General features: G+C 40.7%; 1 protein-coding gene across 1 annotated transcript in view; it reads left to right on the top strand.

The window, feature by feature from the left end:
• Nucleotides 1–23,605, top strand: part of fbxw4 (F-box and WD repeat domain containing 4) — a 50,343-nt gene extending 26,738 nt beyond the window's left edge. The window contains exons 6-9 of the mRNA XM_074675893.1: nt 5,526–5,591; nt 16,137–16,277; nt 23,216–23,357; nt 23,464–23,605. Coding sequence (XP_074531994.1) covers nt 5,526–5,591; nt 16,137–16,277; nt 23,216–23,357; nt 23,464–23,598 — 484 coding nt within the window. The 3' untranslated portion in view covers nt 23,599–23,605. The remainder of the gene's footprint in view (nt 1–5,525; nt 5,592–16,136; nt 16,278–23,215; nt 23,358–23,463) is intronic.
• The last annotated feature ends 485 nt before the right edge of the window (nt 23,606–24,090 follow it).

Raw genomic sequence — 24,090 nt, 5'->3', positions numbered from 1 at the left:
ACCTTAACTTTTATGTCAGCACCATGGCGTCGGCGTGCATATAGGACTTTTTTTTTTTTGTAGCAAAGAGGAGACGCCCCCCTCAGGTCAGTAGCAGTATCTCTCATCTTGTCCCAGCTGCAAAATGAAGCTTCATGTGTTCTACCACAGCTCGAGCTCACAGCTTCCTTCCCCTCTCTGTGGTCTGCAGCAGGGAGTTGACCTCTGGGTCAACATAAATGTGGTTTCTCATACATCCTCTCAGTCCCTGAAACCATCTCAGGAATTTTCTTAGACCCAAACGTTTCTACATAAGGCCATCTGGGTTATCTGCGGGCTGCATACACCTCGCTATCACATGGTCTTTTATGACCTAAAGAATAAAAAAATCCTTCATCCTGAACAGTGAAGGATCTTCATGCAGGATCCAGGCATGTTCCAGGTGTTTGCTTGGTATCTTTCTGCTCTTATTTGAATGGTTGTTGCACTCAGTGTTACATGGGTAATTTGTCTCATCTTTCTCCAGTACTCCAGCTCTTACAGGTTGGTTAAGTCTGTTACCATAAACTCTGTTTGTCAGCTGGACATGAAAACAGTTTAAGTATACAAGCTTCTCATTGTTTCGGCTCCTTTAGTATAAACTCGACTAAGGATTTAATCAGCCAGTAGACTGACAGCTCAGCTAGCCCTTTCATCTCGATTAAGAGTCAATAGAGAGACACATTATATTAGGCCTGTGCGATATATCGATTATATCGATTAATTCAAATTTTTCTTTGTGGATGATTTAAAAAATAAAAAATTCAAATTTTTCTCCCCCAGTATTGTGCACCTTTTGTGCCGCATCAAGCGCTAACTCTGTGTGTGTGCAGCGTAAGTTAACAAAACTACAGAAACTAGAATGTCATAAGAATGTTCTTGTGTGTCTTTGACACCCAGCACCTTGACGGACAAATGTTCTTTATAGTCTGCATCAACAGCCCAAATAGTTTAAAATAAGCTAAACCTCTTATCAGTAAGCGTCCTGTCCTTCAATCCTTTGTATTCTATCTGTCAGTTTTCAGGAGTTTGATTAAGATCTTTGAAACATTCACGAAGCCGGGACCCTCTTAGGTTCACCTGTAGATTATTAATGATGTGATTGACACGTGTAAAACCTGCTGCTCTTCAAAGATAATACTCTAATCATTTTTAGATTTCAATAATGAAGAAACATACTTCAGTTTTTCTCAGAATATCTCCACTCTACTGAAGAAAATCCACTTATTTTGATTATATGGACGGATCATGATTTGTGAAAATAGACTGCGGGGAGGTATACGGGATGACGACGGGTGATCGAACAGAGCAGCGTGCTGCTTGGACAGACATGACTGAGAAGGTGTTTGACTTTTACCTGGAGCAGGCTGAGTCCCGTCTTTCTCTTTAACTCCCTTTGTTCCACCAACTGAACCCTCTGTTTATCGTAAATCCATCCGCTGATGAGCAGAGCAACATAATGAACCAGTAACGAGGAACGCTCTTACAAGCAGGGGCGGGTCCAGTCATTTTAGACTGGGGTGCCCTGACCAGGGCACTGACTTATGTAGAGAGGCCTGAAATTTGTGGAACCACTCTAGAATAAATAGAATTTATTTTTGCTTATTTGTTTGTATTAAAATTACAGAATGAACAGGCTACAGCTTAAAAAAAAAAAATAAAACAGACAGAAACCTTTTTTTTTTAAATTTGTTTAAAAGTAAAATATAACTGAACAGTGTTATAGAGCACTGAAACAGTACTGCACACACTTTCCGGGCTGTATTTTTTAAATTCAAAATGTATTATACGGTGCAGCTTTCAATGAGAATGTAAACAAGTCTGCCTCTTTGAAAACTACAAAGTGAAGATGTTGAAACAGAAGAAGAGCTGAAACTTCAATTTCAGGAATCAAGCAGATGTTACTTTTATTAGTTTTTGATAAAATTAAAACAAAATTGGTTTTGAGTTATCTCTGTTGTACTTATTGTTTTCTTTAAAAGGTGGAAAAAAAATCATCAGCAATTCAGATTTAAGTCATTTTTGTTCCAGGCTGTGAACATGTTTATTAATACAACAGAGATTGTCTCTTTTTTGGATGGGTGTGTTTGTGGTTTCTGGTAGTTTCTGGAGCCAGCCTCGAGAGGACACTCAACAGACTGCAGTTGTTAGCGCTTTCATGTTGCCTCATATTTTTAGACCGGAGGTTGCCACTGGACTACAACTTGTAGATCTTAAGTCAGAGTCTGTTACACCATTCTGGCTCGCCGCTTAATATCAACTTTTAGTTGTTTACCGTGTCCCGTTTTTCTTTTTCGTTGGAATTATTAGTGAGGTAAACTGTGTCGCGCTGCTACGGCATCACGCTATTATTTAACAGCTGCGGCTTTCAGCATCCAGCTTACATGCCCCATACCACGAGAGGGCACAGTTTGCTGTGGAAACGCAATCAGGATCAGGCTAAACTGTACCAAACCGTGCCAAACAGTACTGAACTGAACCAGAAACGCAGCTCTAGCGATGTCCATCTTTGAGCCATTCTGAGGGTTTCAAACTGAACCCCCTACCTCTGAGCAAATGTGACCCAGCCGTCTGAGAAGAAGAGCTCTCATGTGTCTGCCAGCAAGAAAAGCCAAACACGACTGTAAAATAATTCAAGTTCCAACATTTGAACCTTTTTTTGTGAAAGGTGAGATGTTCCAGATTAACAGGAAGAAACCTCCATCAGGATCTAACTCGTTGGTAAACAGCCATCTGCTACAAGTGGAGGACAGGAAAGATGGATGGAGACTGAGAGACAGATGAATGGAAACAAAGAATCAGGAAGACAGGAAGACTAACAGACACTAAAATGTATTGAAATAGTAGCACTACCAAGAAAGACAGCAGGAATATGACTTGAATAAATAAAACAATAATGAATATGAAAGTGCATTTTTACAGCTGCAGAGTAGGTTTGTAACAGTTTTTCTTGTGAAAAACTGTTACAACTGGGGAGTAAACAAACACAAAAAAAGAAAAGGAGACGTAAGTTTAATGTAAAAACATGTAAAGTAAACATGTAAGTTTATTAGTGATACTTAATTTCCCAAAGGAAGGTTAATAAAATCTCCATCCACTTGGTAACAGAGGAATAAGACCATTCTTCCATAATTTCTGTCTCTGGTTTCCTCCATACAGTTCTCTCCTCCAGCTAAAAGCATTCGTCAGTATCTGTAAGGCAGGTCCTCCCCCCTGTCCGTCAACCCTGTAGGAGGGCACTAAGCCCCTGAGACCCAACAGAAGCCCCCCTACCATCAGCACCCCTGGTCATCACCCCACCCTCTACATAGCCCCTTACACCCCAACACACCCCATCAGCCCTCTCCCACCGCGCTCCACCCTTCTCCATTCACCACTCCCCCTCCTACCCCAGACGCATAACATTCAGTGTGCATACCAGGGCTGCTAATTCCAACCTGTCACTCTAATCAAAGGAAAACTCTGTGTGTGTGTGAGTGAGTGTGCTCTGGAATAGCAAAGACAATCTGTTTTTTCCTCTTAATTAGTTGAAAGAGTGTGTTCCAGGTGCAGTGTGCTCTGGATTGACTGTCTCTTTGAGGCCTGCATCTAAAATCTACGATCTCAGATACAAGCAGTCCATTTCAGACTCTGTTCCTGCTCTTCAATCCAGCAATGCCCAGACCAAGCATGCAGAGCTCACAGGATCACAACACCAGCGTGTGCCAAGGCGCTAACAAAGTAACAAGTAAAAAAGTAACCAAGTGCAAAACTTGTCATGCATAAGTTTCCTGTGGTGGCACAAAACCAGGGAAGTTTAATACGACTAACCTTGTCATTGAGTTTGAGGAACAACACTTGACCGAGCCTTTTTTAGAGTTCCATACTACAAATTTACATGTGCATGATTCATGCTGATATTGTACCGGATCGACATTGTTACCGACCAATACTCAAGGCCGCAGTATCTGTATCGTATCTAAAGTGAAAAGCTTGTATTGGGACACTCCCAGTCTGTCATCAGATTGTTTTAGTTTGCAGGGTAGTGGAGGTCACATGTCTCTCGTTGCTCTGTCAGAGGGTGTTTCTTAAAATGTTACTTTTGATAGTTTTCATGAAAGACTATTTAACACCAGTGCCATGTTTGAGGCATGCCATTATTCCAGGAATGCCATTCTTGGGACATTGTGGCAGCTGTGGTTCAGTAGTAAAGTTAGTTGTCTTCCAATCGGAAGGTTGGGGGTTCAATCCCAGCTCCTGACGCCACATGCCGGAGAGGCGAAACACTGAGCGCAGACCAGAAAGACTAGAACACAGCTGTACAAGTCCAACTGCCATATCTCACAGGTTTCCCTTGATTTCATTCAAGTCTCTCTCAGCACAATCAGCATCTGGAAATAATAAAAAAAAAGCTCATCAGCACCAAGATGGCCATCCACTGGATAGCGAACTGACTCACTGACTTCGCACGGGCTGTAAAATAAATAGAAGAATAGAATAAAACTTTATTGTCATTGTAACAAGTGCAACAAAATTGAAGTCACAGCAGAAATCAAGAAAACCAAAGTAAGAAAGTGTATAGAAAGTGCAAAAGGCTCCAGAAGAAAAAAAATAGCAGGTGAAGCTCTTCCAACACAGCGTTGTTGTCTGATGTTAGCTCCGTTTGCCATGTCTGTGAATAGCATGATGCTACTCTGCCCTCTGGTATTCCCTCTGTTGCTGGGTTAGCGCAGCGAGCTCGTCCATCTTATTGGTGATAGATCTTATGTTCCCAATAACGATGGATGGAAGGACAGGTCCATGTCGTCACTTCTTAGCTCACACCTGAGAACCAGCACGTTGTCCTTACCTCCTTCCCCTCACCTTATGGGAAACATCTGGCCTTGCACCAGTTAGCATTGACATGCTACAGGCTGCTAACAGCGGAGTTCATATGCAAACAATGCAGCCATGGTTACATGTAGGATCTCCAGACAAACACAGGAGAAAAGTAGTAAAAATATCACTGGAGCCACAATATCATAAATGAGCCACACAAAGTAATGATCCACTCCAAATACAAAGATTACAAAAAAGAGACAAAAACATTACAAGAAACAGACAAATAAGAGAGAGCTGCTGCAAAAGGCAGCCATAGCCAACAGGGTGGCACCTAGCAATAGCATAGCAAAGGATAGTCCTCACAGAGACTTTAATGACTAACGATGAATGTATTAATCCGAAGGTTATCCTTGAACTAATGAGCAATAAATGCATCACACCTCAAAATACAACCAGAAACTTGAATGAAACAGGTAAAAAAAACGATACTGGAAGTTGGTTGAAGAGGCTGTTCAACGTGAAGCAGAAACTAACTGGGATGAAAGTTATTGTTTGTTCTCATTCCAGTCTTTATGAAAGCTCTGTTTTATTGACTGTTATATAGATTTCAGATCATGTCTTAGGCTGGTATTAATGGATTGAAAAGCCTTGTATCAGTCTGATTTATGAATGAGTATTTTTTTTACATTTTCTGTCTCTTCCTCCAGTTCCTTCGTCACGGGCACTGCTTGCTGTGAGAATCTCTCCCCACTGCGCATCTGGGACGTCGACCGGTGAGTCAGAAACAGCTCAGACATTGGAATACATGAAAAAAAGTCTCCTTGCCTTTTTATGCAAAGCTCTTGTTGAACAGGACATTATTCTGGACATAAACACAGGGAAGGTCAAGTTTCTGTAGTTAACACCCCTTCTCTCCTCTTGTTGTGTCATTCTGACCAAACCCTCTAATCATGATCTCCTGTTAGAAACCTCTCAGTGAAAATGTTATTAATCATTTACTGATTAAAGGTCATATGTACTAATCAGTCAGGTTAGGGCACCTCAAGTCATCTTTAATAACGTCTCCCAGCCTTTTCTGAACACCCAGAGAGCAGCGCTCAGAAACACCTTGGAAAACAGTGTAGGTTAAGGAAGAGTTCAAAACAAAGAGTCCCTGAAAACCCCAGTTTCTGAAAGGCAAGGCTTAAACCTGATACATCCCGACCAGATCTGCTGTAATTCCCAGCTTTACCTGGGCCAATTAAAAGAGGCTGACACAGGAAGCTGCTTCCTGCTTCAAAATGGCTGGGAAATTTGAGGAGGGGAGAAGATATGAGACTCACAGGAAGCGTGAGGGAAGGGATGGGTGGGCAGGTTATTCTGCAGTTCACAGGTGTTGAGGGGAAACTGACATGGTTTTACAGACCTGAGTAAGCATGCCTTCTCTTTAGTCCAAGTGATTGGCTTTTCTCCCTGGATGGATGTGAAAGCTTTCCCTGCCCTCCATCTGGACACATGGTTCACTCCACCTTTAAGTTGTGTCACTTAGTTTTGTTGAAGTAAATAAATACAACCCCATGTTCCAAAAAAAGTTGGGATGCTAGTATTGTGTAAAGTATTGTGTATAAATGTATAGAATAGTTTGCAAATCATTTAAAGTCTTTATTTAACTGAAAGCAGTGCAAAGACAATATATCAAATGAGAAAACTTTTTTTTAAAATTGTTTTATGAAAAATATGCTATCATTAAGAATTTTCATTACCACTTTTCAGACAGCTTGGAAAGAGGAGTGTTTGAAAACACCAGATTCAGCTCAATAGTTCTGGGTTTCCTTTTTTCATGGACTTAATTTTATCGACAGCTCAGCTCCTGGACTCTTCTACTTTAGAGCCATGCAGTTGCAGAATGTGGTTTGTCATTATCTCTCTGAATATGTAAGGTCTTCTCTGAAAAAGTCCTCATCTAGATGGCAGCATAAGTTGCTCCTAAACTTAGAGCTTTGACAGATAAGTAGTCTCCATGGACTCTTAAAATCCCCAGGCCATCAGGGAAGATGACTTTTGAACTGCGTACTGAAAACAAGTAGGGGTGGAAGAAAAATTGGAAATACGAAATACAGGATTTCCTTCTTTGACAATATCAAAATCTTGGATTCTTTGTCAAAAAAATCAATTTTTTAAATTCAAATTCATATTCTTCATTTCAGGCTTTGTTTTTAACTGGATTGTAAAAAAGTTACCACTTTTCTCCAGCAGAGGGTGAAATGTTTCTTTCTGACTCACGTGATGTGCATTTTATGGGAAAATATGACTACTGATGTAGTCTGAAGACATTATCATCATTTAGCTTTCTCCCATGGTCTGGTGTTAAAAAAGGAAACTAAAAATTGTAAAAAAAATAAAAAAAAATAAAAAAACGTAAAAAAAAAATAAAAAATCGTAAAAAACGAAGAATTGCAATTTAAATCGAATCTGCACCCCAAGAATTGTCATGGCTTTAAATCACGATAATAGCATATCGTCCCAGCCCTAAAAACATGCCAGGTGCTCCTACACCTCCTCAGAGCAGAGATGTCCATGATTTCCAAAAGAATGTCACATTCTATTCAGACTCAGTCTATTATAAACTTGGGCTGATAATAGTTTCTGGATCATGTTTACCAGTTTTTTTTTTTTTTTTTTTGCATGGTGCAGCTTTAAGCCTTCTAAAGATGAGAAAAGCATCATTAAAATGGAAAAAAAAATCCTTCCTGATGTGTTTTTTGTGAAACATTTAATCTTCACATGGATGCAGAAACAACTGAGAATGCCTGGTGATGCATTTTCTGGAGAACACTTAGTGTTTCCTTCAGCCGTACATTTCACCTGGATTGAAGTCATTCCAGAGCCACAAAATCAACTTTACTTTTACAAGACAACAAAGATAACACTGTAAAAATTCAATTTATTAAAACAAAAAGTTATTTTCTTAATTTATGAAATTGTGAAATTATAATAACTAAATAAATCGACAAATAAACAAAAACAACTTTTCATTACATATATAGATAATGTTTCTAAACCCATCATTTCTTGTTTGCAAATTTTTTTCCACATATTAAGCATTTATATTATTGAGCTGGCACATTGGTAGTTAAATGAATCCATCAACACAGAATTAGAATCTTTATTTTCTTACAGATTTGTCTTTTGTTGATTTAGTTATCTTACCAGGGCTGTAAAACTTGAGGTTAGCCACTGGCGTAAAGTAAGTTGGTGGCCTGTTGATGTTGTGGGAGGTGAAGCAGAGGGGGGCCAGGCTTAGTTACAAGGTGTGATGTATATTTGGTTTAACAAAATGTTAGATCACGATTTTGTTAAGATTCTATGTCATTAACCATCAGAATTCTCTGTACAATAAAACGAGAATTTTTTATTTAAATAATAATGTTTTTAAGCAAAAGAAAGCCACTGCAAAGGAGTCAAAGCATGAGGCTCCAGAGCTGCAGGTTGCAGACCCCTGGTTTAGACAATGACTGAAGTCTAACATGATTAATAGTGAAGAAAAGGAGGACCTTATTGTTCAGAATCCAACGTTTGATTACAGATCTTTGACCTTGAGTGTCCTTAAAGGATGTGTACTGATCGAGGTCACATAAAGACAACTGCTTGTATAAATTACAGTTTGGTTTTTGTTTCCTTTCTGGTGCTCTCTTTGATCAATCTGAAGTTTTATGTTGTATGGTTTGTATGAAATGCTAACAGCAGGTTGGTTAGCTTGTTTGGTAACATTTAAAAGGAAGAGGTCATAAATCCCAGGCTCCCATTGATCTCTTGTTGCTTTGATTTAACTTAATTTAACACTCGCTTTTTTCCCCTCCACTGCAATCAATTCTGTTTTTTTTTTCCTCTGGCTGACACAAAGAGGTCTTATAATCAGTCATATAGAGAGGGATCCCACACAAGTGGCGCCATTGGAGCAGCACCCCAACTTTTCACACTGTCTCCGCTCATGGCTAAACACAGAGCGGGAAAAAAGCATCAAAGAGAAAGGACCCCGACCATCACTCCCAACTCCCAAGATTCCCCTCTGTTCCTTCAGAAAGGGAGCCCTCCTTTTTTACAATCAAATGGCCGGGCTAGGATTCCTGACATTCCTGGAACTGAAAAGAGTCGGCTAAAATGTCTGCATCGGGTTCGGCGCTCTGTTGTACAAATTGCAGCAGTATTGTCTTTGCAGTGCGCGTGTGTATGTGACGTTTTGAAGGTGCTCATTGTTGATGGGTCCCAGCAGCCGGCGCCCCTCCTCTCCGGTGTCTCTCACATTCCTGCTGCAGAGATCTCAGAGGTGCAGAGTAAATTGGGTGGACGTGCAGCAGGTTGCATGGCTCCCCTCAGTTTGTTTTAGCAAGTAAAAACCTCAGCAGGGTGTCTTTTCTCTACCTGTCTGACGGCTTTTGACGAAAGGGCCTGTTTCCCAGTGTGTCCCCAGGCTCCTGTTTAGAGCTCAGACTTAACTTTACAAGAGCCTCCAACCTCCTCTGTCACACACACACACACACTCACACACACTACTTTTCTTCCCCAGACTAAAGGATAATACCTTTAGCCTCTTCTTGTGTTTTTTTTCCTGAATTGTCAATTCATTAATGATTCCTTTCCCAATTTGTGTGTGTGTGGCCCCTAAAGCCAACCTGACTCCTGCAGTGAGACCAGACAGGCTGAAATCAGGACTTAGACCCTGTGTGTCACACAGCCAGCAGCCCCTTTATAACAATCACTAAGTCTGTGCCCCCTGAGGCCACCCGTCTACCCATCTCACAAAGTAGCTGCAGCTCAAACTGCTTCATTCTCAAGATGCACAATTATTTCTCCTAAAGCCACAGACTCCTGTTGTTGTCCCATCATTTTAATGTGGATTTATAAATCAGACCCAAAGATCTGTTCTTGTTAAGATTCAAGTAAAGGGATATTTCTCATTTTTTACACTGACAGTCTGACCCTTTGTCCTTAGTTCGTTAGGTAAGTCAGGTGGGTTGTAAAGTGTTTGTTAACTGCTGCCTGGACTCTAAACCCACTTTATGAAATTCACAACCAAGTTTAAAATTATTATTGGACAACGGCAAGAGCATGACCCTATGATTACATGAAGGCATTATGAAATGTGATATTTTATAATCAATTAAAGCTGTTAATAGGAACATTGTTTTATGACTTAAGCTGCACAATTGAATGAGGTGGGATCCTAAAATGTCCTTTCATAACTTTATTTATGGGCTTTTCCAACTGGAAAACTAGTTTACAGAAGGTGTGGTAGAACTGAGAACAATGTTCAAGATTTGGGACAAATAGTTTTCTCTTGTTGTACTCGGGTGTGTGTGCTTGGACCCCACTTCTCTGAGCATTGTATGTAACATTTAGAAGAATTCACATCAAACAGGACTGTTTTATTTTAGGTCAGAATTCACACGACTCTTTTGCAGATTTGTAGTTACTGCATGTGCCCTGTATACAGAGACTATCCTCCTTAAACCGTCCTTGACTTTGACCCTGAAAGCATGGATGTAGTCTCTGTGACATCACCTATTTGTTTCTGATACAGAGTTTTGAAACCTATCAACAACAGAGACATATTCAAAAAGTTGAACTCAGTGAGCTTTCTTTGAGTTTGGGTGTAGTAGAAAGGCTCAAATACCCCTTTCCATCCAAAAGAACTCTTTCAGTACAAGTACTAGCGCTTTGTTGGTTCTAATCACGTCATTCCTAAGAGTAGGTTTAGCTTTCCATCAGCAAGTAGACAAGTTGGAGCCACAACATTGTGTAACCATGAGACGCCTGTACATCACCACTTACGTAGCCATTAAGCAGATAACGCTTGGGCCAGACAGATACCTATGAAGCAACAATGGGAACACTCATCGTATGCCTGCAAGTGATGATTCTGGCTTTGCATCCAGAGCCAAAAAACCCAACTGCTACAGGCTACATCATTCCCCTGAATCTTCAGGAAGCACTGGGTCTCCTCCTCCTAACACTGCTGCTTTAGTGTCACCTCCATTTTAAGTTTTGAAGGAGAAACTCCAACAAAATAACAGAAAACTCACTCAGCAGTGCTGAAAATGACTGTATTTCCACTGCATCGTGACCTTTATAATAACCCCGCCCCCTGAGGTTGTTGGTGCTTTGCTCTGGCCTCGCTAAGAGTTGGTGCTTGCTAAGCACCAGTTTTTAGTTCCTAGTGGTTTGTTGGTGGAAATGGAAAGAAGTGGTGCTAACTCAAGCACTAGCGCCAGCTCTGTGGCTCTTGTGGCTCTTGTGGCTCCAACTTGTCTACTTGCTGATGGAAAGCCAAACCGACTCATAGGAATGACGTGATTAGAACTAACAGAGCGCCGGTACTTGTACCGAAAGAGTTCTTTTGGACAGAAAGGGGTATTTGAGCCTCTCTACTACACCCAAACTCAAAGAAAGCTCGCTGAGTTCAACTTTTTGAATATGTCTCTGTTGGTGATGGTTTCAAAACTCTGTATCAGAATCAAATAGGTGATGTCACAGAGACAGCTCTGTCAAAAAGGAGTACCAGAGGTCTTTAGTCTGTATGCAGACAGCTATGGGGTGCCCACCTGTCCATCAAGTCATTCTTGCCCACAAGTTTAACAACCAGCTACAAAGAAATCTACCCTCGTGCAGTGCGTGCAGGTAGAAAACCACCTTTTAAGACCAAAATCTTTTTCCGAACAAGGCTGAGAACATGTTTGTTGTATTGTTTCCTGTAAAGGTTGGCGCCTTTGTTTTTGGATTTGTGTGTGTGGTTCTGGTACTGCAGACAGACTCAAGAAGAATCTCAAAGAACTGCAGTTTTAAGCACTTCTGCCTGAGCTTTATATTTCTAGAACAGAGATTTCCACCTGACTGGAGTCTGTCCTCTGCATGTCATCTACCTTTAACATTCTTCCTTTCTATATTGACAACATCAGGTATCTCTGCATCTGTGAATCCACCTAGAGCAGGGGTGGGCAAACTTTTTGATTTGTGGGCCACAATGGGTTCTAACATTTGACAAAGGGGCCGGACCAGGAGCAGATGGATGGAGTGCTTTGGTAACTATCAGGGTATCATTCGTTCATTCCATATCCGTTTTAGAATCCAAAATCGGAAAACGGATAACAACTTGTTATTCAATTTTTCGTTTTCAAATAAAAAATCAGAAAACACGTAACGGTCTATTTTTCGCTGTTTTGATTTTGTTTTGAAATGAAAATTAGAATATGAGAGAATGAAATTATAATGGGATTTTTAATCCGTGTATGGTTCGTTCTTTCATTATTCTGATTCAAAACAAAATCTAAAAAACGAAAAAACAGACTTGTTTTTTTGTTTCTTTTGTTTTTCTGTTTTAAAACCAAAACAGAATTACAGAAAAACAGAAAAACACAGTTTTTCTGTCCTGGTTTTAAAAATGAAAAAACAAAAAATAATAAAAGATTGTGTCAAAATTGTTCGTGTGATATTTTGATATTAAATGTGAACTCTCTATATAGAAAACATCAGAATTGCAGGGAAAATAAAACATTAACAAGGTTTATTCATTTAATTTTTTTCAAGTTCGGCGGGCCGAATTAAAACGTTTAACGGGCCGCATGTGGTCCCCGGGCCATAGTTTGCCCATGCCTGAACTAGAGTCTGTATCAGCCCTTTAATCATCCCATATAGATAAAATCAAATAGTGACATTTGTCTGTTCAGATGTTTTGACCTGTGATCCTAAAGCGTACCTGAAACATGTTCCACGTTCGGACTTTCACTTGTTTTATTTTGATGACTTACACTGTGTCACATGTGACTCGTACACTTCATGGCTGTGATTTAACCAGTTAGCTGTGTTTTCTAGGCCAGACTCAGGTATTCAGCATCATGGACCCGGACGAGCAGTGTGAAGGATGGTCAGATCAGAACATTGTGCCTCTGCTCACTTACAGATACAGTCATTCTGACAGATTATACGCTTATGCCTCCATCCTGTAATCACATGCCGCCCATAAAAGCCAGTGACCTACCAATTTGTAAAGTCCCTGCTGTTTTGCACTGTGCACTAACTCATGGCATGGTGCTATTACTGGCTTTAAGATCTGTGCACAGGTGTCAGGTTCATTTTATGGAACCTGGCTTTGATTCTCCTCCGTCTGTGACCGTTCTGTCAGAGATTGTAATCATCTGCTTTGAAGGTTTCAGAAGGTGATAAATTGATGATCTCTTTAAGAAGTAGCGCCAGTGCTGTGATGGAGACATCATTATTTAGTTATGAATGAACAGGCATGTATCCCTTTGACTTAAATGAGTTTCTTTTTGTGTGGCATGTGCTAAGCTGCTTGGTTTTAGTGGTAAGAGGAAAACGAGGGGTCACTACCCCACACAGGCACAAACTCAGCCTCATCACAGACTCCCCATTGGCCTGGGCTTAGTCATGAGACCCTGGCAATGGGAAAGCTCTCACCCAATAAGGCGCCCTGTGGGGAAAGCCCTGGTCCAATAAGAAGGCCCCCTGGGGTAAGGCTGAGGGATTACCAGCCCGAGCCTGCGGATTGAGCTCCAGGGCGAGGGAGGGGGGCACGAGTCCAAGCACAGGGCTGCCTGGTCGCCAAGGCCAGCAGCCTCTCTTAAATGGTTGCTACGGGGCAGGTATCAAACGTGCGGGAGTTGCACACAGTCACGGTCATGGAGGGTATTAAATGGCAACAAAGAGACAGTTATTCTGCAATAATCCGCCCCGCTGAGTGCAAGTTATTCTCCAATAATCAAGAGGCAAGGAGCAAGCGGGACAGAGCTGTGATCACAAGAGCATGGTGCTGCTGGGCTGGGCTGTCACACACACACACACACACACACAGATACACACACACACTCCACACAGGTTACACCAATTCAACCCAGACACTTTATTTCTCACTTGTGCTTAAATTCCCCAGCTCCACACACAGAGCCTTGTTTCCTAATAACGGCTCAGTGACACAGACAGACTCTGTGTTAGAGGCGTTAGACTCCCATTATAGGTGAAAAATATGACTTGAAATGTGTTTTGAATTCCAATCACTAGTTTCCCAAATAAGACAATTCTACTGCGATGCTATCTAAATGAGCATCAGGATGGTAACATGTCAGGGCTAATGCTTAATCACTGAATGAGACAAAACAATCCAGCTCCACAGTATCAGGTCTCCCTAATTTTATATTAATAAAACTGCAGCTTTCACTTAGATACAACACAAAGAAACTTAGAGAGGGGGGTATTGTACTTCTTTTCAGGCCTTTTCTTTTCTATCCGTCTGGTGCCTCTTTGCATGAGTTACAGCTAAAAAAATGTACTTTTCCCTCACTGGTGTTTTAGAAACCCCTTTATTTCAGCCTATGTTTCAAACACTTTCAATCAGTTGCTGTCTCTTTAAGGCTTCCCACTCCACAAACCTCCTTCCCTCTGACTGGCCTGTCTGGGCCAGAGCTATGGGCATTTCTTGGTGTTTGAGGCCTGCCACTTCCACATGTCATACTTTTGTTTTATATCTGAACATCCAGCAGTGTTACATTATATCTATGTTGATATATGGGAAAGCAAAGTACCCCCTCTTTAAATTATGTGTTTGAGTGTTACAATAAACATGTTTTCAGTGTTTGACGGGCTTTGTTTTATCAGTCAACTATGATTCAAATATTCTGAGAAGCTAAATGATTTATTTAGTTTAAAGACAAAATATACTTTATTTATCTTACTAAATTGAATAAAGTGTGTTTGGATGTTATTATTTTGTTTGTTTTTTTTTCAAACATTTACTTGACCAGGAAGAGACTGGAAGAGTCTTGCAACTAAGATTAAAAATCTCAGGTTCAAGAGTGTCCTGGCTGGGGCTGGGTATCAGTCAAAAATGTTGATAACTTTACCAACACTGAGGGATACTTTTTTCAATACCAGTTTGATAATATCAATTCTAACAAAATTACATTACACATTACGATACAAAACTTGGGGTTCATTTTTTAAGCTTTAGTATTTCTCCACAGTGAGTAGTTTTCTGAAATAAAAAAAAGAAAATGGCACATAATTGCTTGTGCAAAAGAACTGTTGCAAACATGTGACGAGTCAGTGTAAACAGAATGCACCTTAAATGTCTTAATAACTATAAACAAACTTTCTCCTGTTGATTCTTGTCTTGTCTGTTTTTTTTAAGCATCAAAATAGCAACCTTCCTCTCTTACCTGGGATTGGAACTGTAAAAAAACAACCAAAAAGAAACAAGCATTAGCATGTTTATTTGCATGCAGTGGCCTGCTCTGGCTGCAGCTTGGAGGGACTGCTGTGAGCGAGGAGGACTTGTCTGTCTGTGAGGGTTGTGGATGGGGGAGGGGCCCAATTCACTGCTCGATGAAACATGAAACATCGAGGTGCTGGAGATAAAAACATGCTTTTCCGTCAGTCTCCAAATTCCTGAAAAGTCACAAGATTTGTTGCTTGTTGCTTTTTATAAAAGCGCTAAATAAAGTGACAGAGTTGCTGTGCTGGAAACACTTTCCTGCATGCAGCAACCACGGTTAACGTTACAGCCAATCACTGTTGGCATTATCAAATACTGATCACATGTTTGACCCTTATCATATTGAAGCTTGGCATCAAAAGAAAAAGCATTTTTTAATACTTAATACTGCTGAAGAATTTTGGTATGTGCCATTAAAAAAAAAAAAAAGTTTGGTAGCACAGTCACATAGTTAAAGACTTACCTCTTCTCCCTGGCTTTTAATCAAAGTTGAGTGCACATCTTAGTTTTTTATTTATTTATTTATTTATTTATTTTTATGTGTTTTATGTGTTGTAATGTATTTTAATGAATACAGACTTTTTGCTAATGTTTTAGATATTTTAAGCCATATGTGTTGTTTGTGTTTGTACAGCACTTTGGTAAACTTTGGTTGTTTTAAATGTGCTCCATAAATAAAGTTTGAGTTGAGTTGAGTTGAGTTACAACAGACACAAATATGGATATCACACTCAACACAACATGCATTCATAACAGCTACCTCCAGGATTCAAAACATGATACATCAGACAAAACAACTGTCAGATGCTCCAAAGTATTCTTGATCTGTTCAAAAGTTTCAAGTCTTTCTGTAGGTCCTTCCTGTTAGAGAGAAGCAAACTAAAGAACATGGAAGTTCAGTCCTGACCCTCAGAACAGACAGTAATAAACAATCTTGTAATCAAAGATTATAAGTTCTTGTATTTTTCTGAACAATATGGGTGAGAAAATAAGAGGGAAACAGTTTTTTGAATAATCTCCTCCGTCTAAATTTCTCTGCTCTTGTGTTTTCCTCCAGGTCAGAGTGTGTGTGCAGTCTTGGCTCAGAGTTTCGCCGAGGGGCCGGTGTGTTGGATATGGTGTTTGAGTCTCCCTTCCAGCTGTTCACCTGCGGCTATGATACCTTTATTCGACTGTGGGACCTGCGGTTGAACCCACGGTACGTTAATGCTGTCTAGTGTGAATTAGACTTACCCTGAAGTGCTGCAGCTACACTCCTGAGAGCTTGATCTGCACACCATGGATAGCTATCACGTTATAGTTTTTTAATTCTGTTTATATAGTTTATTTAAAATCATCATTTTTTTAGCAGTTAAGAGTTTAAAGGTGTTTGTTAAACAGTCATACCTACAGAGCCTCTCTGCTGCTTGAGGCTGCAGAAAATGAGCATGCAACTGAAAGGTACATACGAATAGTATCACTTAACTTTTTATTTAGTGCTCCTTTCAGGCTAGAAGGATGCCAAACAAGTGTTTGAAAATGCTTTTGGGTCTTTGTGTACCCTGTATTTCATCCTTTAAAGACTCAACCTCTTAAATTTGATGGTGAAAATGAGGAGTAGAGAGTCTAAAACACAAATATGTGAGTTCGCTTGTAAAAATGTAAAACCTCTGTAATGTTTTTTTTCTTATTCAAACCCAGTGAGCTTATTAAGAGGGTAAACCATGCAGGAGGAAGGTTTGTGTTTTTGTACAAGTGTCTGCTGGGTCCTTGTGCTCGACATGATTTATAAATTAACTTAAACTGAGGCTAACCTAGTTTTACAAATTAAGGGGTACTCAAGTAAAAAGCAGTTGTAGCTGTGTGATGTAAAGTATTCCATATAAACTAAACTTAAATACCAAAAGTACAAAAAGATGCTACGTATATTTACTTGGGTCAATACCAGTGGCGAACCGTGGCCCCAGCCACTGGGCCTTCAGTAGGACCATGGGACGTGGCAATAAACAGTCAAACAAAGAAATAAAAACAATAGCCACAATTATGTGACATTGATGTTCAATATATTGATAGTTTTGCAGGATTACAAATTTATCATGTGCCTGAACACTGCAATACCTAACATAACTACAAACAATTAAAACATTAAGATATGAATTGGAAAAAAATCAACTTGAAATCAGTCACTATGCTCACAATGGGCCTCATTCACGAACACTGCGTACGCACAAATTTGTGCTTAAATCGTGCACCTTTAGTGATACACTGTCCTCATCATCCTTGCAATAATGTTCTCCATCTTTTTAGATCACACTAAAAATAAAGACTATAATAGAGGAATATGGGGAATAACAGGTACATCCAGAGTAACATACATTTATTTTGTCTCTTTTTTCTTCGTCTTTTCTCTCCCTCTTTTCTTTAAATTAAATGAAATGAGAGAAGCCAGATATATACTCAGTATCAGATGTTAAGGCTGTTTATTGTTGACTTGTAAGATGTGCATCAAACTTCCAGCTGCCGTCAGGTTAACTTTCCATTATGACAAACGGCTTTCATCTGACATCAGATGTGATGGGACAGTTAATATAGATATAAATGTATATGCTGGTTCAGACGGTTACATTAAATAGTGATTGCTGTGATTGTTTATTGCATTAAAATGTGCCCGACACTTTGGAAACCTGCCTCTGAGGCATGCGCACATGTGCACTTGTCGCCACTCCGCCCTGCACCGAGGTTAGACCAGGTTGGAGCTGGCGTGCTTTCAGCACAATTTCAAGCTTTTCTTGAAAAGACAGCCTTGAAAACAGAGTTTCAAGTAATCCAGCAACCACACAGTCTTCTCCATTACTTTCCGCCTTTTCTCTTCACGTTCTGCCAACTAGATCTTCTCTTTTCTCCTCACTCACTCACAGCTACAGTTAGGCGCTTATCCATTAAGTATTCGCGAATCCCCGGAAGATGACAGGAAATGATCCCGCCCACAACTTAATAAAATATGATTGGCTAAGACAGCTGTCATTGACAAATTGTGTCCACATTCGCCTGAGTTACACAGGCAATCGTTGCAGTTACTGAAGGCCCTGCCTGCCAGAAGGTGTCGCTGATTTACCCAAATACCACCAAAAGGAAAATTGTGATTGGTCCATTTTTCATTTAGTTATATTAACCCATTGTTTGCCAGGACAAGTTTATAAAAATAATATAAAACTCATTGCTATGATTTCAGTGAGTAAAATGAATAAATAAAAACGAAATAAAACAAAATAAAATAATTACTTAGGAGTACAAAAATTCTATCAATATTTTTTATTAGGCCTTCACTGAATACCTTGAAGGCCCAGAGGGTTCCCCTCTGGTCAATACACTGTAGACCGCAAATTGAGTCACATAAGGGCTTTTGCATGCTTTCAATTGCATTTTGAATTTTCCCGCCATTGAAATCAGGTACATATAAATGTCAGGATATGATTTCTGGCCACGCGTCAAAGTTTTTGGACTCCTGGTTCTTTGGCAGCTTTTACAGATCAATGTCCAGTCCAGCTCTCCTTAATTTCATGTCATATTCCGCATTTTTCCCATCTCACTGTGTCTACTGCTACACTGCGGTCACATGTTAAGTGAGGTTTGTTTTGTCCAATCTGACTGAGAGGGGGAAGCCCTGGAGGGGAAGTGATGTGAACACATCCTACTCCTAGTTTCTGTGCATAACTGTAGTTCAGTTTCAGAAGGTGGCTTACTGTTGGGTTCATTTTCCTTATTCTGTTTTCTCAGCAGCAGATGGTAACTGTAAATACAGACAAAGGCGTTAAACATTTCCACTTCAAAGCTGCTGCTGAGCCAAATTATGATACAGGAAAAGTAACTGCTACAGGTTAACACATCACCATTTTAGAATGGAAAACAGGAAACAAAAAGATAAAATACTACTTTTATTCAAAACTAATGTTTAAAATTAGATAACCAAAAATCACATTGAAAGGACATCCTTTGAACATCTCTTTGCGCAGAGGGCTTACTTTCTCACTCCTGCTTAGTAGGGATGGGTACCGAATTAGGTACTTTTATGGGTACCGACCAAATTCTGTCAAAAGTGCCAGGTACCGATTCACAGAGAATCAAAATGTACCATGTTTAGGGACCTAAATGTATCCTTGTGACTGTGAGGGAGTGGAAAAGTAGGTAAATTTCCATGCTGGACACAACCTATCCCTACTGCTTAGACATCTACTTGACATCCAAAAAGCCAAAGTTCACATGTTGAACTGCAGATTAACGTCCAAGTGGGGTCACAGTTAGACGTCCAAATAGCAGACCTCAGTTGAATGTTGTGTAGTTGTCCAGAATTGTGTTGGACCAACAGACACATTATAGACATGATCTGCATGTCCATCAGACGCCTGATGTTTAGAGGGGAGTGACTGAATCTTTGAACTGAAACTGAAACAAGTCTTAAACTAATTACGGAAAATGCTGAAACACAAAAACTGGTTACTGGAGGATGCAGTAAGGCTGTATGAATGAGGCAATAACACTAAGTTTCTCTACATGTGTCTGGTTTGTGAACGCCTCGAGGTGACTCACCTCATTTGACAGAATCACTGTTGTTTGTGTCAAAGAGGCTAATTCTATTAAACACTTTGTGTTACTTTTGCCTCTCCAGAATACACCTTTAACTTAGATATCAACCATAATTCATCAGAGCTTAATGCCAACAGAGCTACTTGGACCAACCACTATAGGTTAGGTGGCTGGTTAGCAGGTAGTTATGGGAAATAAAAGCCTGATATGAAGTGAGCTCCTCAGTTCTGGTTCCTTTAGAGCTGAAGCGTAGAGACAACATTCAGTCCGTGGTGTTGTATAATCAGGGCTTGTGCACAGAGTGGACCCGCAGCCTGCTGTGGTGTCTGTGTAACTGCAGCAGCGTGAGCCTGCGGGGTCTCTAACGTGCTCTGTGAGGGCCGCCTTTATTTTGGGATTAACCGGGGTTCAGGCTGTATTTCGGGAAGATCAGTCAAGTAAGACAAATCAGATCTGATTGGCAGATCGCTCTGGGGATTCTGAATTGGGTTGGGTTGGGGTGAAGGTGGCAGAGGGGGGTCCCTCTTTAGACATCAATAATTCATACAGGCAAACCTCACTGGCCTCAAAAGGCTTCCAGGGTCATCACGGAGGTCCAGGTTGTCTGGAAGTTGAGGCTCACCAACAGAAAAGGAGAAATACTCTGTTATACAAAATAAAATACTGTTTTCTGTTTGGGTTTGGGGTCCAATCATGATCAGGTTTTTGACTTGTTGGTGTAGGTGTTTCCTCTTCCTCACTTTACTCAACACATCCATTAGTTCCTCTTTATTTCTCAACATTTGGAGGCTGTAAAAGAAAAACAGACCAGAAATGAAGGTGAGTCATGTAAGTGAGTGTAATGATGAGTGCAGATTATCCGACTAAGAGTTAGATATGTGAACAGTGATGTTTTGTCAGCTGAAGTCCCAACAGGGGGAAGTAAGACTGACGGGAAGAGCGGAGAGTGTGCTCTAATATTAATATGAAGTGTGCGGAATAATTCATTAAGCGCGTATCGACTGTCCTCTAACTCCCACTGTGACTGTATGATGATAAAATGAGTCATTCTACAAAGACATGAGAACGTCCTGAACAGTCATTCCTTCCTGCTTCGTTCATCTCATCGTCTGTTTGACGTGAAGGTGGTTTCATTTCTCTGATACTCTGGCTATGGCTCAGGACAGTGTATGTAAACTGGTGAATGGTTCATCAGGGGCTCATGACCTCTTCTGATCAGAGGGTGCATTCACGTGTGTGTGTGTTTGTGTGTGTGTGTGTGTGTGTGTGTGTGTGTGTGTGTGTGTGTGTGAGGAAGAGAGCCTCCAGACATCTCTGCTGCCCCCCTGTCTGCCCCCGGTGTCTCCCCATCACTTATTGATGAGGCTGCACTAATGGAGGATCGATGTCTATTGGCAGAAAATACTTATCCCCAAAATACTTCCCCTCTCTTAACCACAGCCACCACCACCACCCTCCTCTCAGCCTCCTCCTGCTGCACACACACACACACACACACACACACACACACACACACACACACACACACACACACACACACACACACATGCACACAGATGAACACACATTCACCTTCTTGTTAACCACAGTATTGGGTTCTCCTGTAAACAAGAGATGGAGTTTCAGTGTTGTCTCTGAACCTCCATGGCGTACAGAGTCAGACTGTTACGACGTCAGGATCAATTATCAGGTTTCTTAAAAGTAAGAGAAACACAGTCAAACATGACTTTTTTTTTTTACCCCATTTGCAGATTTTTTTACTCTTTACAAGTAGTTCAGGAATTATTTTGGTCTTTTAATATTTTGAAATATGACAATTTTCTGGACATGTGAGGTGAAAGTGTTTCACATTAAAGAGACAGTTCAGTTTTTTTGAAGTGGGGTTGTTTGAGCTCTATGTGACCACTAAAGACATTAGATACAGTAGAAAGTTGTCTCCTCTCCCTCAGTAAGACACAGACTGTAATAGATGGTGACGAGGAAATAGGTGCTAACAGGGAAATACCATACCAAATTCAAAGGCTATTTTCTCTGCCTACAAGAACTGAAATCAAAAAGTAATACCACAGTTTAAGAGTACGCTACATAAAATATTTTTAAGTGCATTAAGTCTTCGGAAATATAAACATTTATCCGGACCTAACTAACTGGTCATGTATCCTTCCGCGCAGCGCTAGTGCGCTTCGTCCCCCCTCCTCCTTTCAGCTGTAGGGAATGTAAACAAGCTATGCTTCGGGCGCCGGTTTTAGCCTCGTGTAAGTTTGATCAAGTATCGTAATTCTTTTGTTTGTACTCTAAGGATTGTGAGGCAGCGTAGGAAATTCAAAATAAGTGACTATGACAGCGACGAAGAAGTTTCATTCACTTTGGAACCAAAAGGATACCTGTATGAACCGGAGTACACAGAAGAAGAGCTGCTACAGATGGCGACTGAAAGGAATACAGCGGTAACATCCACGGACACTATGGTCTTTCCATCTGTAGCAGCTCTTCTTCTGTGTACTCCGGTGAGGGTTGAAACGTAGATTGAGCAGTAAGTTGGAAGTCTTGCCTTCCTGCTCAGCTGTTTCATTACCACAACTGACTGGTATAGCATTCACATCACGCTGCACCAATCTGTCTGTCAACCCCTTCCTCTGTTTTTCCTTACTCATGAACAAAACCCAGAGGTACTAAGGGCGACACTGGCCAATAGAACCATGCCGTACTCCCCACTCCCAGGGCCTTGAAGGCATTTGATTGCAGTTAAGTGTTGGAGTTTGTATTGTTCAAATTTTTTTAACACCAATATTTTCACTTTGACTGCAAATCAATATCAGCTTCAAATATTGGTTATCGGCCTCCTTGCCTACTTATAATCAGTATTGGTATCGGCCCCAAAAAACATATCGGTCCATCTCTAATGCTTTCTGCTGATGATGATTAAAATAAAATTATTCATTCATTCTCTATAAAGTGCTTCCAAAGAAATCTGTGGGAAGGGCTTAAATTGAGGGGAAATGTAAGACCACAAGACCTAATTTTGAAAATGTCCTAGAAATGTGGGAACATAGAGCTGAGCCGTAACAGAACCCAAACAGGAGGGGACCAAGCACTGAGCCATGGGGGATGCCATTAACAGTAAGTAGACCTGGAGTAATAGAGTAATGTCTGACCAGGAGGATCAACACTTGGACTGATGTCATGAACTTGTTTGTTCATCACTACTTTAAATGACTTTCTAAAGACTTCAGTGGTGATTGAGTAGCAGAGACAACATTCTAATCTGTCGACACCTTTCCCCTACAGCTCCAAAACCGATTGAATGACCTCCAACAGGATGACTTTATTCACACAAGTCCTTACTCACAGTAAATCAAAGACAATATTGAGTCCTAACAGAAGCATCGTACTACTATATAAAAGATAAAATAAAAAAGATGATTAAACCTTTTCAAAGAGAAAAACTTTTTCCAGGTTGAAAAAAAATCAAACATCTTGGATTAGATTAAGAGAAACATCCTGAGGAAACATCCTCAGTCCAGTGTCCTGTTGATCTCAGCAGTGTATAAACCCTCCCCTCCTTTCTTTCAGGAAGTGTGTGATGGAGTGGGAGGAGCCTCATGACAGTGCTCTCTACTGCATCCAGACGGACGGGAATCACATGATCGCCAGCGGCTCCTCATACTACGGAGTGGTGCGGTTCTGGGACAGACGGCAGACTGAGTGCCTACAGGTGTGTGTCTACAGTTTCTCCTCAGGATGAAATCAATGACAGATCCTCTGATTTGAGAAATAAAAGAAGGGACTCCTTTAACGTTATGTCATGTTTTGATGCACAGTTCTTCCAGCTGAGCTCTGATCCTGTGAGCAGCCCGGTGTACTGCCTGAGGTTCAGCAGCTCCCACCTGTACGCCGCCCTGGCCACCTCCCTGCACTCACTGGACTTCAGACAGAGCCCTGTTAATATAAGATGACACACAATGAAGCTCTGAATGAATTTGTGCAATAAATCTGTTTATTTTTACAATAAATTTGATCACATTTTCAAGAGATCTTGTCTGGTCGAGCTGTTTTTCTGTCTAATCCTTTAAGATAAGAATGAAGACCTTTTGTGGTCTGAAGCCATTTTAAGACTGACCTGTGAGTGGTTTAACAGTCTAAGTGTTTTTTCTGGTACTTGATGATGAATGTGGAAAGAGAAAAACCGTCTGTGAGGAGTAAAGTGATCCTGACAGACCTCATCCTAAGACGTCAGAGGCCTGTTGGAGCCTGCCAGGAAAGGGTTAATCCGACAGCTTGAGGCGCTATGAGCACAAACGCTCAGCACATAAAAATGGTGTTGTCTGTAGAGCCGGTGATGAAAACACACGTCCTCTCACACTTTGAGAGGCTGCTCTGATCCAGCTGACGCCTTTGAAGGGATTAAGGAACATTAGCTTCTTGACAAACCTCATCACTCTCATCCC

This window comes from Halichoeres trimaculatus, unplaced genomic scaffold, assembly GCF_033239565.1.
Source record: "Halichoeres trimaculatus isolate MK-OKI-2021-1 unplaced genomic scaffold, fHalTri1.1 fHalTri1_scaffold_8, whole genome shotgun sequence".
Classification (NCBI taxonomy): Eukaryota; Metazoa; Chordata; class Actinopteri; order Labriformes; family Labridae; genus Halichoeres; species Halichoeres trimaculatus.
This window is presented reverse-complemented; position numbering and strand designations above follow the sequence as displayed.